The 19,005-nt window shown below is 59.0% G+C and overlaps 1 protein-coding gene across 1 annotated transcript; it reads right to left on the minus strand.

Moving 5' to 3' along the window:
* Nucleotides 1-544: 544 nt before the first annotated feature.
* DNMT3B (DNA methyltransferase 3 beta) lies at nucleotides 545-18,565 on the minus strand (the record flags this gene model as incomplete). Its single annotated transcript, XM_084271472.1, is given in 20 exon segments — nucleotides 545-686; nucleotides 3,336-3,421; nucleotides 4,041-4,409; nucleotides 4,412-4,528; nucleotides 4,657-4,802; nucleotides 5,299-5,383; nucleotides 5,637-5,820; nucleotides 6,193-6,305; nucleotides 6,810-6,889; nucleotides 7,266-7,310; nucleotides 7,769-7,895; nucleotides 8,253-8,396; nucleotides 9,390-9,497; nucleotides 10,149-10,307; nucleotides 11,830-11,934; nucleotides 11,992-12,075; nucleotides 12,474-12,626; nucleotides 13,769-13,878; nucleotides 14,562-14,706; nucleotides 18,452-18,565. Coding segments are annotated over 20 exon segments (2,616 nt in total).
* Between the last annotated feature and the right edge of the window lie 440 nt (nucleotides 18,566-19,005).

The raw sequence follows: 19,005 nt of genomic DNA on the forward strand, positions 1-19,005 counted from the left end.
CTTAAAAATAAAAAATGAAAAAAGATTTGGTTTCTGTTTCCTGCAAGTTCAGTGTGTGTAACCTGACCAGGGCCCCTGACACCTGCTGCTGCAGTCTGGGGATTTTTGGCAGTTGCTTCAAGAGAGGTTTGGGTTTGTTTTAGGAAAAGCAATGATTAGCTCTGGTTCAAGTATGTCTGCTGCCTCCACACTCACTGCTCAGCAAGTTGTGACTTCCCAGCTCTAGGCTACAACGGAATGTTTAATGCTCTGTGGGAGACTTCTCGTCTCCGCAGTTATGGAGCTTCCTGCGCTGGGTAATTAAAGCTCTTTTGTCCATCATTGTCTATGTGTCACTGCTGTTGGTCCCTTTGAAGGTTACCCTGCCAGGTTCTTTGGTTCAAGAGATCTCCTCTGCTCTCCCTGCGGGGCCAGGCTGCCTCCCCACAGCAGTGGCCGGGGAGGGATGGTGCCGTGGCAGAGTCCGGCAGCCGTGCCCATCCCTCTCCCGCCATGGCAGGGGAGCTGTGCATCTTTACCAGAGAGACGAGGGATGCTCGGCCTCCTATTCACAGGCAAAGTAATCCTTGAGCGGGGAGAAGAGGTGCTGGATGACTGGGATGCTCCACGACCTCCCCAGCAGCTTCTGGCGAGCGCCGCGGCTGATGTTGGAGACGTCTGTGTAGTGGAGGGGGAAGCCGAAGATCCTGAGGGGCAGAGGCAGGAAGAAGTGGGGTGGGTGAGGCTTGACAGCTGCCCCACTCCCCTGGCACCCACCAGCTAAGGCCAGGACACAGCATCCCTCTGCTGCCATCCCCACACCCAGCCCCAGGCTCCCTGGAGCCCCAGTTTTAGTCTCACTCAGCAGAAGCTTCTGACCACCAACCAACAGCCAGTGGTCCCCCCCCAGCTCTCCAGATTTCTTTCCCAGAGAGGCAGCAAGTAAACACGTATCCCTTTCCACCCCAAAGCATTCCCCAGGGGAGACACAGCCACTCCTGCTCTGCCCAGAGCCAGGAGCAGACTCGCCCCAGGACAGCAGCAGGTAACAGCAGCACAGTGTCCTCCAGCCCTGCTCCTGCAGACCCAGGGAGCCTGACGAATCACCCCACACAGCTCTGTGCAAGCTTATCTGCTACAGGCTTAACCCACGTGGAGATGGGAACAAAGTGCCCAGAGCCAGCCATGGGCTGGGGATGCGACCCATCTGTGGGAACCAAGCCAGGAATGAGGGAGCCCAGCACTGCACCTGCCTGCTCAAGGAAATCTATATGTGGCAAGTATGTGCCCCCGCCCCAGACATGCCTAGAGGCAGAGAACGCTGAGCTCTCCTGGCTCCAGGCGCTTCACAGGCTCTGGGGGCAGCAAAAATTAACCACCAGCCAGGCTAAAATTAGTGAGGATGACTCTGGAGTCCACCAAGCTGCTGAGCTGCACTGACAAAACACTGTTCTGAACACCAGTGCCCCTGGGTGAGCCAGGAGATGCTGAGGTACACCCTGAGAAGGTGACAGAAAAGCAGCAGCCCTGGGTGGCCACCATCATCTCAGGTTTTGAGCCTTACTGTGTGACTAAGAGATGATTTCTCACAGCCAGGATGCAGCACAGGGCTCTTGTCTTACCAACAGCCCCTGATGTGCTGCCTCAAGTATGCTGTCCTCACGTATGGCCAAGTGTTCATCCCACAGTGCCCTCTCCTCTCCTACAGCCACACAGCCTTCCTACTGAAAGACTCCTCACCTCCACAGATCACCTGTGCCTCCAGGCTGCAGCATCGCTGCTCCAGGCACTTATCTGAGGGAGCAGAAGCTCTGTTGTCCCAGGAGCTGCAGCAGCAGGGTCCCAGCCCACCCCCAGCAGCCCACCCCCAGCAGCGCTCCTGGGCACACACCTCAGCAGAGCTCAGATTTCCCAGTTAATGGGAGATGCTGGCTCCATTTTAAAACTGGATTAGGAAAATAAAAGGAAAAGCAAAACAGAAGAGCCACTAATAATCCCTCAGCCAGGAACCAGCACTCAATATGGGGTCTGAAAAGCAAAGCTGAATATCTGAGCACAATAGAAAATGCCTCCTGGCAGCTCTGTGTGTCAAGTCTCCTGGAAGCCTCTCCAGCTTGCCTGAAGTCAGCACATCACTCTCCAAGGAAACATCAAGTCAATAGAGGTCCCTTGCTAAAAACTCAACAGCTCCTGCCTGCTCCAGTGCCTGCCAGCCCAGGGCAGCTCCAGGGCAGGCATGGAGCCCTTTTCCCTCTCCTGAGCCACCCAGGAGTCAGCTGCAGGTGTCTCTTGGGGAAGGACAGCTGCCCCCCAGCAGTCAGAGCCCTCCACATCCTGGACAGTACTGTTGGCCTCACTCATTAGCCATTCCTAAGGCTCAGGCAGTGCCAACCCACCAGTGCCAACCCACCTTCCCCAGTGCACTCTGCAGCTATTCCTGGTGGCACTTTTGGAGAAGCCCTGTCCCTGTGCCACCCTGCCTGCCTCTCCTCAGCAAACCTCTGCAAACATCCCATCCCCCAGCCATGCCACAGAGGTAGCTCTGAGTCATCCATCGGGCTTGTCTCAGTTACAACCCGATGACAAAGGCTGGGTAATTGCTATCTCACTTTCAAAATACCTACATGCCTCTAGCTCAGCTTTAATTAGTTTTAACTCTGACAAATACTGGCAATTTAAATATAAACAAGCAAAAAACCCCAGTCTTGGGTTGTTGGCTGCGGCTTTGGCTCTCCAGAAACTCCCCAGTGTTGCTGTGATAAGTTCTTTGGTGTGCAGGTCCACTCAGAACTGGAATTCACTCCAAGTCCTTCTGCTGTGTTTTGCTGTGAATTTGGGGTGTTACAAGGTGTGAACAAAGTTTGGAGGAGCACAGTCATGCTTTGCCACAGCAGCAACCATAGTGTGGAGCTGCCCCACTGCACCAGGCTGAGAGGCCCCAGCCAGGGTGGCTGCTGGGGTCCCCCCCCACCAAACCCCCATGCCACTCTGATGGGGGCATGGAGCTGCCCATGCAGCACCCCCACATCAGCCTGGGACTTTATGTGCACAAGTTCATCCCCCCCAAGCTGGACACACCACACAGCACCCTGCACAAGCCCTGCCACGCCTCCCTCCACAGGCTTTGGGTCCAGGGATGGGGATGCTGCTACACTCCTCCCACAGTCTCATCACTGCTCGTTAACAAATGAGTTATCACGTGTACCTCACTGCCAGGAAACCACCAAAGGGGAAGTGCAGCTCTCTGGGGCCCAGGAGGTGGGTCTGGGGCCATGGAGGAAAGGAGAGCCACAGGAGCACCGTGTGAAGCCAGAAGTACAGCGAGAGATGCAAGAGGACGGTGAAGGGTGGGTTACCTGTTCATCCCCGGGAGGTTGCCCCAGAAATAGCGTGCTCGGTGGGCAGCAGATATCTTGATAGCATCAATCATAACTGGGTTACACTGCAGGCATGAGAAGGGGGAATCAAAGTTAGAGGAGGCGTGGGGTCAGCCCTCTCCTGCATGGGAGACCCTTCCCCACTGCACCACGGGGACTGAACGTCTCCATCACACCCTCCTAAGGATGTAGCCCCAACACAGCCTTGTTCCTCACATCAGGGCATGGTCCAGTTGGCCACATGGGCTCCCAATGCCATAGCCATGGCCAGTAGCTAATGAGAAGCACAGCATGTTCCCGAGCTGATTGCTCTGGGCCAGGAGCAGGACCATCAGCCTCTGGCAGGGCTTTTACACACGGGAGCTCCTGTTCACCCACAGCTCATCTTGGCTGCCACAGTTAGAACTCCCTTCCAGTCCCTGACCTCCCTCCCCCTAGAAATAACACGCATTGCTCTGGACAGCTGCCTGCTGCAAGGCTGGAAAAACCTTCCCTGGGAGGACTAGTGCTCAGGATTAACCTGATGAAAGCCAGAGAGGGTCCAGAGCCAAGACTAGCATGTGCATCAGGCAAGGGGTGTTCCAGCATCAGGGCCACAGAAAACCACAGCCAGACTCTCACAGCCTCAGCACACCTTGCACAGCCCACAAGTGTCTCCTGCCCCAGGTGAGTGGCAATCCCTACCTCCAGAAACCGGGAAATGTCCCTCTTGTCGTTGACTCTCATGGCCACCATGTTCTCAAACATCCAGAAGAAGGGGCGCTCCTCTCCGGCCTTGGGACGGGCGTAGTTGAGGAGGTGGTAGAACTCAAAGAACAGCCTCCCAGTTCCTTCTGCACGGGAGAAACCAGAGCAGTGGGTTGGGACCAGCTGGGGCACAGCGGGCACAGGGCCAGGGGGCTGGCTGCCCTTCCCCACCGCAGTCAGCATGGGGACAGGCTGTGCTCTGCAGGCACAACCCCAGGCTGCAGCTCGGAGGGATCCACCACCAACACTGACTGGTTCCCTGGATTTTAAGGTGGCTCCACACCTCAGGAACACCCCAGGGGTACCCAGCTCTGCAGAGGCACAGCAGCCTTACCATACAGCCCCTTTCTGGATGGGTTGACAAGGGAGAGGTCGTTGGAGGGGCTTCCACCGATCACCAGGTCAAAGGGACCCCACTCCTCAATCTAGAACAAACAGACAGACCCAGTTAGGAGATGCCAGGTAACCTGGTCCCCTTCCCCAGCCCCGGGGAGGGGCTGCAGCAGGGCCATGGCAGCACGTTCCCCAGCCCTCCCAGAGAAGCAGAGCTCACGTTTCTCTTGGTGATGTTCCTGACGTCGTGCACGTAGGTGATGTTGCCCTCGTGCCGCATGGTACCCACAGCAATGGGGTCTTCACAGATCTCCGAGGCGATGTACTTCTCCACTTGGATGCCCAAGTCCTTCAGCACCAGGTACCCTGCAAAGCACAGAGGTCTGAGGTTGCACTGCTCTCTTTATAGTCTCCCAGTCATGTCAGAAGCTCGATGTGGCCGCTTGTGCATGTGCTAGGTGGGTGCTGCAGTCACACAGGACGAGCAAACTACATTTTTGACCCATTCTTGCAAGCAGGTTTACTGCCAGAAAGTAGAACTCCAGAGAGGAGTACACCGAGTCAAACCAGTTGCCCTCAGGCACGTCATCACCAGAGGCCAGGTTACCAGCACTCCCACAGCTCTTGATTCTCACTAAAATCAGCCACCCAAGGGCACCAGCACAGCAAGAACCTCTGTGAGCACCAATTCCACACCTTCCCTCCATCACTCCCTCCTCCACAGACCTGTCCTGCAGGAAGGGGAGCCTCTGATGGGGTCCCCCTGCCCTTCATCCCCTTCTCCCCACCAAGCTTTCAGAGACAGGTTTGAGTCCATGAAACCCCCATGTGCCCGTCAGGACGGGCTCCTCCAGCGCCTCACCTGTTGCTATGCCATCGAACAGGGAGAGCACCCGAATGGGTCTCCTCTTGGCTGGTGGCACTGTTGGGTAGATCTTGGGTGCAGCCTGCAATGAAAGGACAGCTATGAAGCCCCAGCTCCCATCAGTGCTACGATGCTCTATGAGGCTCAACCTCAGCTCCACAGCCATCGCCTCCACCTTCAGGGGAGCATCCACAGGGCCAAGAGCCCAGCACCTTTTGAGAAGGTGGATGAGCCAGGCCAAGGCAGAGGGCTGAGTTACTCTGAGGGATTGGCCCTGCCTTTTAAGCCCCGTCCCCCCCAGAGCCCCAAAGGCTCGCCCTGCCCACAGCCCTTACGTATTCCTGCCCCTTGTCGCTGGTGAAGAAGTCCTGCAGACGGGTGTTCCAGTCCTGCCGGCGCTGCAGCACCCCGTAGCTCCGCTGGGGCTGGCACATGTAGCAGCTCCAGGGCTCCTGCTCCTTCGCCCTGGCCGACGTCCCTCGCCCCACCAGCACCTCCAGGCACTCCACACAGAAGCACCTGCCCAAACCACAACACCCGGTGACCATCACCCTCCAGAAACCTCTCTGGGTCACCCCAGCCTCTCTGGAGTCTCTCCCCTGCCACACACCAGAGCCCCTGCACTGTTCTGCAGGATGTTTCTCCAGGCAGTGTCCCGCTTTTTAGGGCAGCTAACACAAGCTGGTGACACAGGCATGGGTAAAGCTCCTGCTGTCCCCCCCCAGTGCTTATTATTCAGGTGCAGCCCAGCTTAGTGGGGACAGGTGGATGGTGCTGGGATGTGCTGCACAGCAGCCAGCTTGGGTACCAGCACAGCACCCTGCCAGGCCCACGTGTGACCCCACTTCCCTGCGCTCCCCAGGGACTCTGGCAGGGATGCACAGGGCCCACCTGCAGCAGCTGGCGTTGCTGCAGAGCAGCAGCTCCTTCCCTTCGCAGCACACAGTGCAGTAGGACTGGTACCCATCTTCATCGTACATGTAGAAGAGCTCCAGGAATCTATCCTAGCAAAAGGACAGCCGGGAGGAGAGGACAGAGGGTCAGGATCCATGCTTGGATGGTGAGCAGAGAATGCAGCTTTGCTCCATCCCTGGTGCACAGTGAGAGGTTAGAGGTATGTCCTCAGTGCTTCCAGTGGGGAGAAGGTGCTGGGGGACAGTCCCGTGGTGGATACAGTGTGGCCAGGATCTGGCACAGGCACCCCTCCTGTCCCGACAGCGCTGCTTGCAGCAGGGCTGAACTCAGCACCCACCCCTGGGGATGCAGCAGGGTTGAACTCAGCACCCACCCCTGGGGATGCAGCAGGGCTGAACTCAGCACCCACCCCTGGGGCTGCAGCAGGGTTGAACTCAGCACCCACCCCTGGGGCTGCAGCAGGGTTGAACTCAGCACCCACCCCTGGGGCTGCAGCAGGGTTGAACTCAGCACCCACCCCTGGGGATGCAGCAGGGTTGAACTCAGCACCCCCTCCCCGGCTGCAGGCTCAGCCCCAGCACGGCAGCACTTACCCTGCACGTCTGGCAGAGGCCTCCCTCAAACAGTGGGTGGAAGGTGGCCGGGTTCCTCCTCCCACAGGACAAACAGCTGTCTGTGTGACAGAGAGACCCCCCTCAGCCCGGGCAGGGAACACAGAGAGACCCCCCTCAGCCCGGGCAGGGAACACAGAGAGACCCCTGCTCAGCCCGGGCAGGGAGCCTCACGCAGGGCTGCAGACCCCCCGTGGGCTGCAGAGGCTGCTCTGAACCATGTGCAGGTCCGGATGCAGCTGTGCCTGCCCCAGGAGGGTCTGCACAGCAGTCTGCTCCCACCCACTTCAGAAAGGGAGCCCAGCAACCTGCCATCAGAGCACTTTACCCCTTTAGGTGTGGTGCAGCTAAAAAGGCACCCGGGATCTGTGCCTAGTGCTGCCTGCAAGGACACAACCAGCCCCACACCTTTTCCCAAGGGAGAGGACAATCCATTACCTTCAAGACTCCCACTGTTGTTCGTAACGTCAGAAACCATTTGCTCTTTGTAAAACAAAATAAAATAGCATTAATCATTCCTGATGTAACAACCTTGAAATGCACCTATACTTACAGGTGCTTCATTTCTGGCATGGATACATGAAACACAGCTTGGCTGAGTGTTGCACAGAGAAGGCAGGCCATGGGCATGTTCAAAAGGTGGCTGTAAAACCCATGGCCTTTCACTGCTGGAGACAGCAAGAGCTAAAGCTCAACGTAGCAACACACAGAACATTTCAAGCCAAGCAATGAATGGAGCCCAGCCTGCAGCACCATGCCCTGCAGCTGGGTTTGCTGGTGTCTTGTAAGGCACAAGTGAGCAAGATGAGGCAACAAAAGCTCTTGCCTTTGGAAACCAAGCTTATGGCCCTTGGGAAGAGCTGAAGCCCTTTCCCAGAGAGGTTTCCCAGTGCTTTTCAGGATGCACAGCCCAGGCCATGCTGCCCCCAGTTGCCAGTTACCTCGGGTCTGGTCCTCTTCCACTCGCTGCTCCTTGCCATTGTTGCAGGGGCTGGTCTTCAGCCTCTTGGGAGGAGGATACTGCTCAAGGGACAGCACCTCCTCAGTCCCGTTCCTCAGGACCCCGTTCTCTGCAAGGAAAAAGTGGATCCCTGAGGACAAGCGTCCAGCCCCAGAGCTCCCCAGAGCACTGGGAGACATCTCCTGCTGAGCCCTGCCAGGTCCCTCCCCAGCCACCCAGGCTCCCCACACATGGCTCGATGCTCAGCCAGGCTGTTGACTTCCAGGAGCAATGGTTTGAGGGCATTTTACTCCAGCTTTTTGCAATGCTACTGTGGGGGACCCCACTGAGGACCAAGGAGCCCCAGGGCCACCTCGGGACAGGGCCAGTACGGCCACGGCTGAGGGTGAGCAGGGTCTGACCGCAGTGGCTGGGCACTGGTGGCTGCTGCCCATGCCAGCCTTCTGCCCAGCTGATGCCACCACCTCACCTGTTTTGGGTGGTCGCAGTCCCTTGAAGCCCAAGGGTTTGAAGCCAGTGAGTGCCCAGTCGATCATGGGCTTCAGCTGCTCCTCCAGGGACTCCCCAGGGGCGGTTGCAAACGTCTTCCCCGAGCGGCTCCGTGCAACCTGCCAAGAGGAGGGACGTGGGCCAGTGTGACCAGGGATGCTCCTCAGCCAGGGAGCAGCCTGGCTGCAGCATGTATGGCTCACATGCCTGCTGGGGCTGTGGTCCCAGACCTCCTCCCCACCACACACACACACACACACACGTGCAGGGCTTGGTGTCCCTGGCAGTGGCAGCTGCTGGATTCCCGTGCTGGGTGTGCCCTGTGTCACAGCCCTGTCCCCCCTCTCCCTGCAAGGAGCCCGCCTGTCCTCCACCAGCCCCAGTTCAGCTAGGAGCAGGGACAGCCCAGCCCAGCTCTCACCCTCACTCTGCTCCCTGGTAAGCAACAGGAAGCAAAGAAAAGGCAGAAGAGGTGCTTGTGGGTCTGCAGCACCACAACCCAGAGCGTGATACATCCCCTGGACAGGGATCAGACCCACGGGGTGCTCAGTGCCAGCCCCAATTACAAAGGGCACCTGGCACCAGCCCAGGACACCTCCTGCCAGTGTGACATTGCTGTCCCCCACAGGGAACCTGGCCCCAGGGGTTTCTGGAGCAGCAGCAGTTACTCCTGAATGCCCTGGGAGAAGCAGAGTTTGTCCCCATGGCTGCCCCTGGAAACAGACCCAGCAAAGGAGGGGTTTCATACAGCCATCTGTCCACATCACCCCAGCAGATAGGGGAGATTATTAACTCCGGACTGTGGGAAGAGGCCCCTTGCTGAGGAGCCCAGAACCACCCCAGACACAAAGCAGAACAACGTGTAGTGACAGAGCCGGGACAACCTGGCCCCAGTCAGCTCCTCCCAACCCTGCCCAAGCTCTGCAGCGCCTGGGCTGAGCAGACACCCCGCTTCCCAGCCAGGGCATCTCCTCCTGCCCCAGCACAGCATTCCCTTCGCTGGCTCAGCGACAGCCACCCTGCCTCACCCCACATCCCGCTCTGCCCTACAGAGCCCGGACGCTTCCCTTGGCACCTTTATCCATCCAACCCCAGCTCTGCTCCACGGTTACCTCCAGGGCATGGTACACGGCTCGTCGGTAGGAGACCAGCTTATTAAACGTGGAGGAATTGAAATGCTGCCTAAAGGCCACCAGTCCCACCAGCTTGTCTGCAGAAACCTGGGAGAGCAACAAAAGCTTACCAGCAGGCACGGGCACCCCTTGCTTCAGCTGTGTCCCCCACGGCGCCGTGCCCCCCGCCTGCAGCAGAGGGGTTCCCAGCATGGCTCATGCCACACTGCCAGGGTTTTGTTGGGACTGTGGAACTGGGCAAGGAAACCCGGTGCCAGCTCTGCAGAGGGCAGAAGGGGGAGGGCAGAGGCGGTGGCACTGCACTCCAGGGATGGATGAGTGTTTTGCACCCTCTGCTGGCACTGCACCTCTGCAGGCACAGCGTGGCACAGCCCGCACTGTGCTCCCCTCTGTCCCGCCTGCAGCACAGGGTATGCACAGGACAGGACAGCCAACGGGTGATGGGGGTGAAAGGCACTGGGAGGGCATCGCTCACCAGGCAGGGAGCGACAAGAGCAGCCCTAGAGACCAGAGCAGGTGTCCCTGTTGCTGGATCCCATCACCAGCCTATGATGGCCACTCATTAGTTACAGAGTCCAGAGCTAGGAGAGCATGCACTGAACACGGGGTTCCCTGCTCGGGGAGGCTGCAGCTGGGCACCCACACACCCCAGAGGCAACCCCAGGAATGGGACAGACAGAAACATGCAGGGATGGGGACTTCAGCCTGGGCAAAGCCAGGCACAGGCAGCAGGCTTACCTCGGAGAACTTCCCGTCTCCAAACCACTGCACCCACCGCATGCCCGAGACAGCCTGGCGCTTGGCCGTGGCTCTGTAGGAGACGACGATCGCAGGCCACCAGGAGAAACCTTTGATCTTTCCCCAGACGAGCTCCCCGATTCCAAACTCCTTCCCATCCTGAAAGCAACAAGGGGACAACACAGATCAGCCAAAAAAAAAGCACAACCTCGTTTCATCCCAGCACCGACGTGGGGAAGCAGCCGCGCGACGCCCTGCAGCGCTCCGCCGGCGTGTCACTCGCTGCAGCACGCATGGACATGGACCTCTGTGCAATGATCTAGACACGCTGCCCCCCCCAGAAATCCCCACAGACCCCCAGCAGCGCTGGCTCCCAGCCCTGCCCCGCGCTGGAGCTCATCGGGAAGGTTTGCGCATCGCCAGCCCCACGCCAAGCCCGGCGCCTGGCGCACGCGGCGCGGTGCGTGCTCTGTCCTGCACAGCCCTCCTGGCACCAGCACCCCGTGCATGCCCACTCCTGCCTGCCCTCACGGGGTCTCTGCAAACACTGGGAAGCCTTTCCCTGCCCTCACACAAACCAGCAGTGAGGAAGCTCTGGCTGCCACCCTGAAAGGCTCGCAGCAGCCCCGGTGATGGGAAGGACCACGGCAGGCGGGCAGCAGCCCCTGGGGCACAGACAGACTCTCCCCATCCCCTCGCCTAGTGAAGCCAGTTTTGTCTGGGAGAACTTTGCTCACCCCACGCTGACACCAAGCCAGGAGGCACAGCCCCAGCTGAGGGATGCAGGAAGCACAGCAAGGGATGCTACATGTCCTGCCTGCCACAGGGAGGACCTTGCACCAAGGTTGCTCCCTGGGCTCCCTGAGCAGTTGGGGAAGCCATCCCTGTTGCTCCTTCGTGCAGGGAAGCCAAGCCCCCTTCGCCAGGCTCACAGCTCAGCCCTTGTTCCCACAGGGAAACCAGGAAACTGAGAGGAGTGAAAGAGCTGAGAATTTTGATGTGGCCATGCCAGGGGCCCTCACAGGGCAGGCTGACATGACAGGGTCCATGCCCGCACAGTGCTGTGCTCAGGGAGGCACCTCACACAGAAGCAGTCACCTCTGCCTGCAGAGCCCTCCTTCCCAGCTTTGTTCTGCAATTAGGCACCTAATTATGCAGCAAGATGCAATTGCCCAATTCCTGCAAGTCTGGGGCCCTGCCCTGACGCCCGCAGGGGCTGAATCACTCTCTGCAGCTCCAGCAGCTTCATTCCTCTCCAGCATCCCCTGACAGAAACAGTTCCTGCACACGCAAGTGCCTGTCTCAGCAGGGCAGGGCAGGGCTGCCAGCCCGGCGTGTGCCACGCACGCGTCTCTCAGGGGCCCTGGGAGGCTTTGCACAGGCAGCAGCCCAGCAGGACTGGTCTCTGCACAGCACCAGCCCAACAAGGTGCCCCAGAGCAGCACTGACCCACTGCTGTGCCACTACCTGACAGACAGGGACAGCCAGGCACCATCCCACCTGGGACTCACATGGAAGGGCAGGCTGGGAAGAGGAGGGAGGAGAAGGAGCAGAGTAAGGTTTCCAGGTCCTCCCCTCATCTGCAGGCTTGGGACAAACCAGAAAGGTTCATCCTTGCCCTGCACAATCCCAGGCACAGGATAGGATCTCAGTGCAGCAGCAGAGTCGGGCTCCTCCATACCTGGTACTCCAGCGGCGTCCCTGCGTCTCTGCTCTCCGTCTCCTCAGTCCCCAGCTCAGCGGAGCCGTTCTGCCCTTCCTGGGAGCTGCTGCCAGAGAGGGTGCTGCTGCTGCTGCTGCCAGAGAGTGTGCTGCTGCTGCTAGAGAGGGTGCTGCTGCTGCCAGAGAGCGTGCTGCTGCTGCGGGACGAGTCCCGGGAGTCCTCCTCCGTCAGGTCGATGGTCATGGCCGAGCGCCGCTTGGAGCTCTGCGTGGCCGAGGGAGCAGAGCGTGAGTGCAGGAGGAAGAGAGGGGTCAGGGGAAGCACAGACCTTCCCCATCTCACCCTCAGCCCCTTGGCCAGGAATCAGAGTTGGGGGGGGACAGGGAGGAATGGTGAGCGGGGATGCCACTGTGGCCAGGAACAGGGGTGTCTGAGGGAGAACTGCTCTGCAAACAGTGTGCCACTTGCTCTTTTCCCTTCTCCTCTCCCCAGTTCAGCCCAGGCTGTTAAAAGCACACAGTTCACAGCACAGGCAAGCAATAGCACACACACACACATGCTGAACAGGGGAAACTGAGGCACAGACAAGCTACAACATGTCTGAGCCAGAGCACAGCAGGTCTCCAGAGCCCCAGAAGTCTGGCAGTCACACAGACCCTCACCCGCAAGGGAGCTGGCAGGTCCCTGAGAGTCTCCACATTGTTGGTCTCCTTGATCCTCATCTCCTGCCGGGTCTGCCCTGCCTGGAAGATGAGGCGGACGGGGGGCTTCTGCCTCAGGCTGCTCTCCCATCCGGTGCTGCCCCGGGGCCGCACCTGCAACCAGGAGACAGAGATGCCATGGCACCGACAGCCCAGGGCAGCACCAGAGCCCTGGGGATGGGGATGAGAGCACGGAGAAGGCGAGAGGAGCATGGAAGGCTGCAGGAAACACCTCACCCCTTGGTGTGGCCATGCACTTCATGGCATCTCCACCAGGCTGCACAGCGGTGCACAGACACACCACTGCTGCAGCTGCTCACATCAACTCTTGTTCCTAGCTGCCATGTGCATCCTTCACCTACACCCTCCTTCACCCTCCCCTCCTTGCAGCCACAGCCACGGCAGTGTGACCAGCAGCCAGAGCCAGCAGCCAGGAGGACTGAACACCAGGAGAGCCACAGGCCCTGGCAGAACAGCCGTCCCAGGCACAGCACCCCACTCACACACGCGTGGGTGCGCTCCCTCCCACAGCCCAGCCCTGCAGAGACACCCAGGGCAGCTTTTCCCCTGTGGTTTCAGCAGCCAGCTTACAGAACAGCCTGACCCAGGCATGTTTCCTGCATCCGGCATCACTGACTTTCAAAATGAAATGCGACTTTGCAAGCAGAGCCCCCCACATCCAGCAGAGTGGGAAGGCAGAATTTCCACCCTGGTTGGATTTATGGCTCTTTCTCCTGGAAGCTGCCTTGTTAAAAGCTGATCTCCAACCCTGGGGGGTTATTTCTATGTCAAAACAATAAAACCAGAGGCAAAAATGCATCCAGACCCCGGAGGTTTGTCAACCTAGCCAACAAGAGAGGGGAAAAAACTGGGTTGCAGCCCCCAAGCAGCTAAAAGCAGGCCAGTCTGACAGTGGGAGACACAAGATGCTTCGGCCCATCGATACAGCCAAGGCTTTTTAAAGAAAATATCAGCACAACAATTACTAGACTGCTGCACCAGAGTGGGCATTGCTGCACCACGCACCATGTCCTCCTGCTGCTGGCACAATGTACATCAAGAATTTAGAAATTAAAACAAATATTATGATTGGAAATGAATATTGCATCTGCCATTGCACTGTTCTGCCAAACAGAGCACAAGAGCAGCTGCTCCAGAGGGGAACAGGTGAGTATCCCAGGCACCAGCTGCCCCCACAAACAGCCCACTGAGCCCCTGGGCAGCAAAGTCTTACAGCAGCCTTGGTGGGTACTTACCTCCTGTGCCCCAGAGAGAGCGAGCGGCCAGGACAGGTCCTCCTTGGAGAGGTCTGGTTTGCTGACACTCTTGTTATTCTTCAGGGACGGCAGCCCCAGGCCCCCAGCATCTGTGCAGGGACAGGGCAGAGCAGCCTCAGGCTCTGAGCCATCCTGGTTGTGCCCCACACGCCTCTGCCCGCAGCTGCTCTGAGCAGCAAGGTGTGATCTGAAGAGACCAAAACCTCATCTTGGGAGAATGAGCCCAGAGGCTCCCTCCCCCCATCGTGGTGCTGCTGCCACTGGCAGTGCCAAACCACTCACCTGCCCCAAAACTGGGAGGGACTCTCACAGCAAGAGTGAGGACCTTCTGATGGATCATTTTGCTCCTGAAAGCTCAGAGGCAAAAGGAAACCCTGCACCTGCCATTCTGGGCTGGTCATCAGTTCATTTACAGCAGGACCTCGTGAACCCAAGGTGGGATTTGGGGAGCATGACCAGAGCATCCCAGGAGCTGTGCTGCTCAGGCCAGCAGCACTCCTTGGGTGGGTGGGGGCTCCCCACCTCCTTCACTCCCAGGCAGTTAAAACCATCAAGAGACAGCCAGCACCCCAGCAGGGCGCCAGTTTGCACAACCGCTTCTGTCACCCTGGCCTGGCCATGCCACCAGAAAGCAAAAGCCAGCAGAGTCACACAGGGACCAGACCCTGACCCTTGACCTGCTGCGATGCTGCAGCTCCCCCAGCAAGCCCTGGTGATGGCAGCTGGGAGATCCCTGACCCCATGCATCCCAGGCATGGCACAGAGAACTCACCTGGAGTGCTGGGCTTCCTATTCGCCTCCAGAACAAGGGTGGGTGCGTCGCTGGTGGGGCTGGCGCAGTCCCCGTTGATGAGGATCAGCTCTGTCCTGCAGTCCGCCTCATCCCGGCCGTGGCTCTTGTCCTTTTTCATGGTTGCCTGGGGAAGCCAGAGTGGAAAGGAAATTCAGCCACGCAAAAAGCCCCAGGGAAGGCAAAGCTGGCAGCAGACAGCGGGAGCTTCACGAGTCAGCCAGAGCTTCTCCCGTCGTTAGCAGAGGGATCTGACTGGAGGTGCATCTGGAGTGGTACCAGGAGGCCTCTCTACCAAAGTGGTGGCCCTGAAGATCCACCAGCTCCAGCCAACAGAGACCCCAGGTGCTACCTGCTTGTCCTCAGGGAAGCACTGGGGCTTTTCAGGGCTGTGCTGGCCTGGCCCGGCCCCACCAGCTGTAGGCCATGGAGCGCCCCTGGGCCCGGCTGGCTCTGACAGAGGAGAGAGCCAGTCTGAGAGGAGCTGCCCTTCCAGCCATCCTGCAGAAACCAGGGGACATCCCCCGCACCCCTGGGCACCAGCCTCCCTGTGCTCAGGCTGCCCAGCACACCCAGCAGTGGGAGGGCTGTTGGAGCAGCGGGACACAACAGCTCACATGGGGGCAAAGTCCTGGTGCCTGCATCGAGTTAAACTCCCCCAAAGGGAGAAATCTCCTACTTCCCCCAACACACCCCCCCTGCTCAGTTCCCCCTCCCAGGCACAGGAAACCGGCAGGGCAGGGGTCTGCACTGGCAGCACCCAGGCACCACCACCCCCTGCCCCAGGGGCTGGGGGAAGCGGGTGCCAGCGTCACCCTGCCCCAGGAGCTGGTGCTGCACAGATAAAGCCTGGCCAGGTGTCCCCCGGGAGAGGTGGGGCACTGCACCCAGATGCCTCTGCCTTCTCCTGGATCCTGTTTTTTGGAAGTGGAAGCTCCCAGGCTCTCCCAGAGGCACCCAGCTCTACTCCAGGCTGTGGATCTGTGCTGCAACTTGCCCCTTCACCAGCACAGTCATTGCAAGAGCACGTCATTCAGCTCAACGAGTTAAGGAGCAAGCAGGGCTTTACCCACCTAAGGCCCTGCTGGGAAGCAAAAGTAACGCCCCCAGCCCCAAAGAAACCCTGGCATTCCATCGCTGCTGCCCGCTCCCCAGCGCGCTCGCTCGGCATCGCCTCCAACTACTTCCCTAACAATTGAGAGTTCTGTTTTGAGATGATCTGTCAGCACCTCTGACAAAGACCAGCCAGGGTTTGACGTTTTGGATGCCAAGGCCAACATTAAAACCCTGGAAACATGCAAACACAAAGAAAAACAGGTGTCTGGAACCCAGCTCGGCAGGCAGAGGCCCCAGGTGCATGTCCTGCCTCCCCCTCACCCCAAGATAAAGGGATGAGAAGGAGAGGAATGGCACGAGAGGGAGCCCAAAGCTCTGTAAATCCCTACAGCTGCGTGCAGAAATCCCACTGCTGCAGCACATCTGCTCTCAGGCCCAGCAAACAATTCCTGGGAGCTGCCCAGACTTGCTGGGCTGCCCCTGGCCCAGGCGGCCGGTCCCACACGCCCGCCGACCCCGGATGCTCTGGGATGCAGCAATACGCCCTGGTACAGCTCAGCCAGGTCAGCACCTCCAGGGTCTGTCCCCACCTCCCCAGCCTGTGATGCTGCAGAACGGCACCAATCATGGCCAACAGTGATGCCACCACCAAAAATAGCAAATCTTATCCAAAAAATAGTGATCTCACTTGGGAATTCGTACAGCAAGGTGTGAGGGGATACACTGCTCCCTTAGCATGAGGGTGACCCAGCAGAGATGCTGGGGACAGAAGATGGATCAGCATGAGGCCAAGATCCAGGGAGGAAAAGAGCCACCTCTCAACCCTGCAAAACATCTGCACCACCAAAACCCTGCCAGGGCCTTCAGAGGACCTTTGCATTTGGTCCTTTGAGGCTTGTTTGGGAGCCTCAGACAGGAGCCTGAGCCCAGGAGGTTCAAACACGCACCTCAAAATGGCTTTTCCTTTCTCAGCCCCAGGGGCTGCTGTCCCTGCCAGCCCTGCGCTGGGGGGATGGAGGGGAGCAGGACACAGGGGCCAGTCTGCCCAGGACACGCAGCCAGGATGTGCCAAGCTGCGTGCTCAGGAGCTTCATCATCTTTGTTCCCACTACAAAGTGGGGAAAAGTTATCCCTTTGGAAGGAGCTGCTCCCTGGCAGAGCTGGAGACCCACACACCACAGCTCTGCCGGTCCATGGGACACGGCGCAGGCACTGGTAACCACAGGCATCCCAGCTCACCGGGCGCAGGCAGGACCTGCAGCGTACGTGCAGGAGCAAGCAAAGCATGGGCAGGAGCACAGGCACTGCTGGCTCCAGACACTTCTCCAGCTGCACCACCCAAGGGCCTCCTGTCACCATCCCAACAGGCAAGTGGGAAAGGGAACATCACACCACGAAGCTAGTTGAAGTCAGTCTCATTTTCTGAAATAGCTACACAGCAGGACTGCAATTCCCATCCCTTCTACTGCTCTTGCCTTTAGCACCAAGCTGCATGCCCAAGACCATCCTACCTGCTGAAGAGGGATGTCTGTCCCACCACCCCATCGACCGAGGATCTCCCACTCCCACAGCAGCTACCATCCTCTCAAGCCTCACCACATCCTCCTGCTGAGGAGGAAGGCCCAGCTCTTTGTCCTCACCTCCCCTTGCAGAGATGCACAGCAAGGTGAGCACAGGGGGCACTACAAAAATAGCAAGAACCCGAGCGCTGCCCTCACATCTTCCATCTCTCGGCAGGAGAACAACAGCATCGTGGTGTTTGCATGGCTGAAGGCACTGCGAGCACACAGGCACACACTACAGCCTCACACTACAGCCTCACACTTCACACAGAACCCTCGGGGAGTGAAGTACCGCAGGATTCCAGCTCGGATGCTCAGAGCTCCCCAACAGACTGGCACTAGCGGCAGCCCCGACACTGCCTGTGACCAGGACGTGCCCCGCAGCGATACCCCACCGAGACAATGAACCCGCTGACTCCAGATCCCGCCCTAGTTTTGCAATACCAGTTTCTTTAAGGTTTGCCAAACTGGTTAAAGCCCATGCCGCAGCGTTAACTGCTTAGAGAGATTCCCAGTCCCTGCCCGGCTGAGCTGGAGGCGGCCCCGGAGCGGGCAGGGCGGCTGCGCCCACCTGCGAGGCACCCGGGCATCGCCGCGCCTCCGGACCCCTCTGCCCGCTCAGCCCCCCAGGACCAGGGCTGCTTCCCCGGCCTGGCTCGGGCTGGTTTAAGTTGTTCTTCTTGAGAAAACAGGCTGGCCCTTATCAGGTGCGTTTCCCCGGTAGGTGGAGAGATCGCAGGGGAGACAGCTGGACTTTGCCTCCAGACAGGGGCATGCATATCAAAAGAGTGGAGGGAAGCTTTTTACGTGATGGCTGGGATGGCAGCCATCACCCAAGCCCTGTTTGAATAACAAAAAGAAATAAAGGACCCCAATGGCCCGGGCTCGCTCCCTCCAGCCTGGCTCCTGGGTTATCCATCCCGCCTTTAACTCTCCCCAAACCGAACATTTCCCTCTAATCCCGGGAAGAAAAGAGTTGCTGGGTTGGCAGTTTAGTAAGAAAGGGAGCCCATTTTGGCAGATATGCTCATTAAGAAGGGCAGGCTCTCCCCTCCCCTGCCCGTTTCCTGTGCCTGGCCCCTCTCCGGCTCTCCCGCGCTCCAGCACTTCCCTCCATTTTCCCCCTGTTTCCTCTCCTGCCCCCCTGCCCCGCTGTGCTCCCCGGCAGCCCTTGGCGGCCACCCCCAGGCTCCAGCACGTTGCCCGCTGCCTTTCTGCAAAGCTCGGTTGAAAGGAAAGAAACAAAAAACAAACCGGCCCCTCCTCTCCCAGTGAAGACCAGGCCTGAGAAGTCTCCTGGGCAGCCACCATCACAGCCAGCCGCTGCTCCAGCCGCTCTAGGCTCTTTACCATGCTCATCTCGGTCATGTCCCGCTGAGAGGAGCCACGCTGGCTCTCCCAAGCCCCCTGCCCAAGGACGTGCCCGGCGTCGAGCAGGCGTGCGGGCCGGTGCTGCCCGCGGGCAGGGCTGGGGGCTGCAGGGGCTCTGCCGTGGCACAGGTGGGTCTTGCTCAGTGGTGGCAGGTCCTCCAGCCAGAGCGGTTACTGCTTCATCTTTCCCCTGCACAAGAGGGCATAGAGCGATGACAATGATACCTCCCTGTCCACACCTACCCCTGCCTGGCCCGTACAGGGTCTAGCCTCCTGTCCTCCCCACAGCCCAGGGGCTGGGATGCCCTGGCACGCTCTCCCTTATCTCTTTAAAAATTAGGAAAGTGGAGACAGAGACAGAAAAGACAATTCCTGATGCAGGACCAGCACGTTTCAGACCCCTTGCGCCTCCTTCTGCCCTTTCTCCGAGGGAGATC

The sequence above is a fragment of the Gallinula chloropus genome, assembly GCF_964237585.1.
Source record: "Gallinula chloropus genome assembly, chromosome: 16".
Taxonomy (NCBI): Eukaryota; Metazoa; Chordata; class Aves; order Gruiformes; family Rallidae; genus Gallinula; species Gallinula chloropus.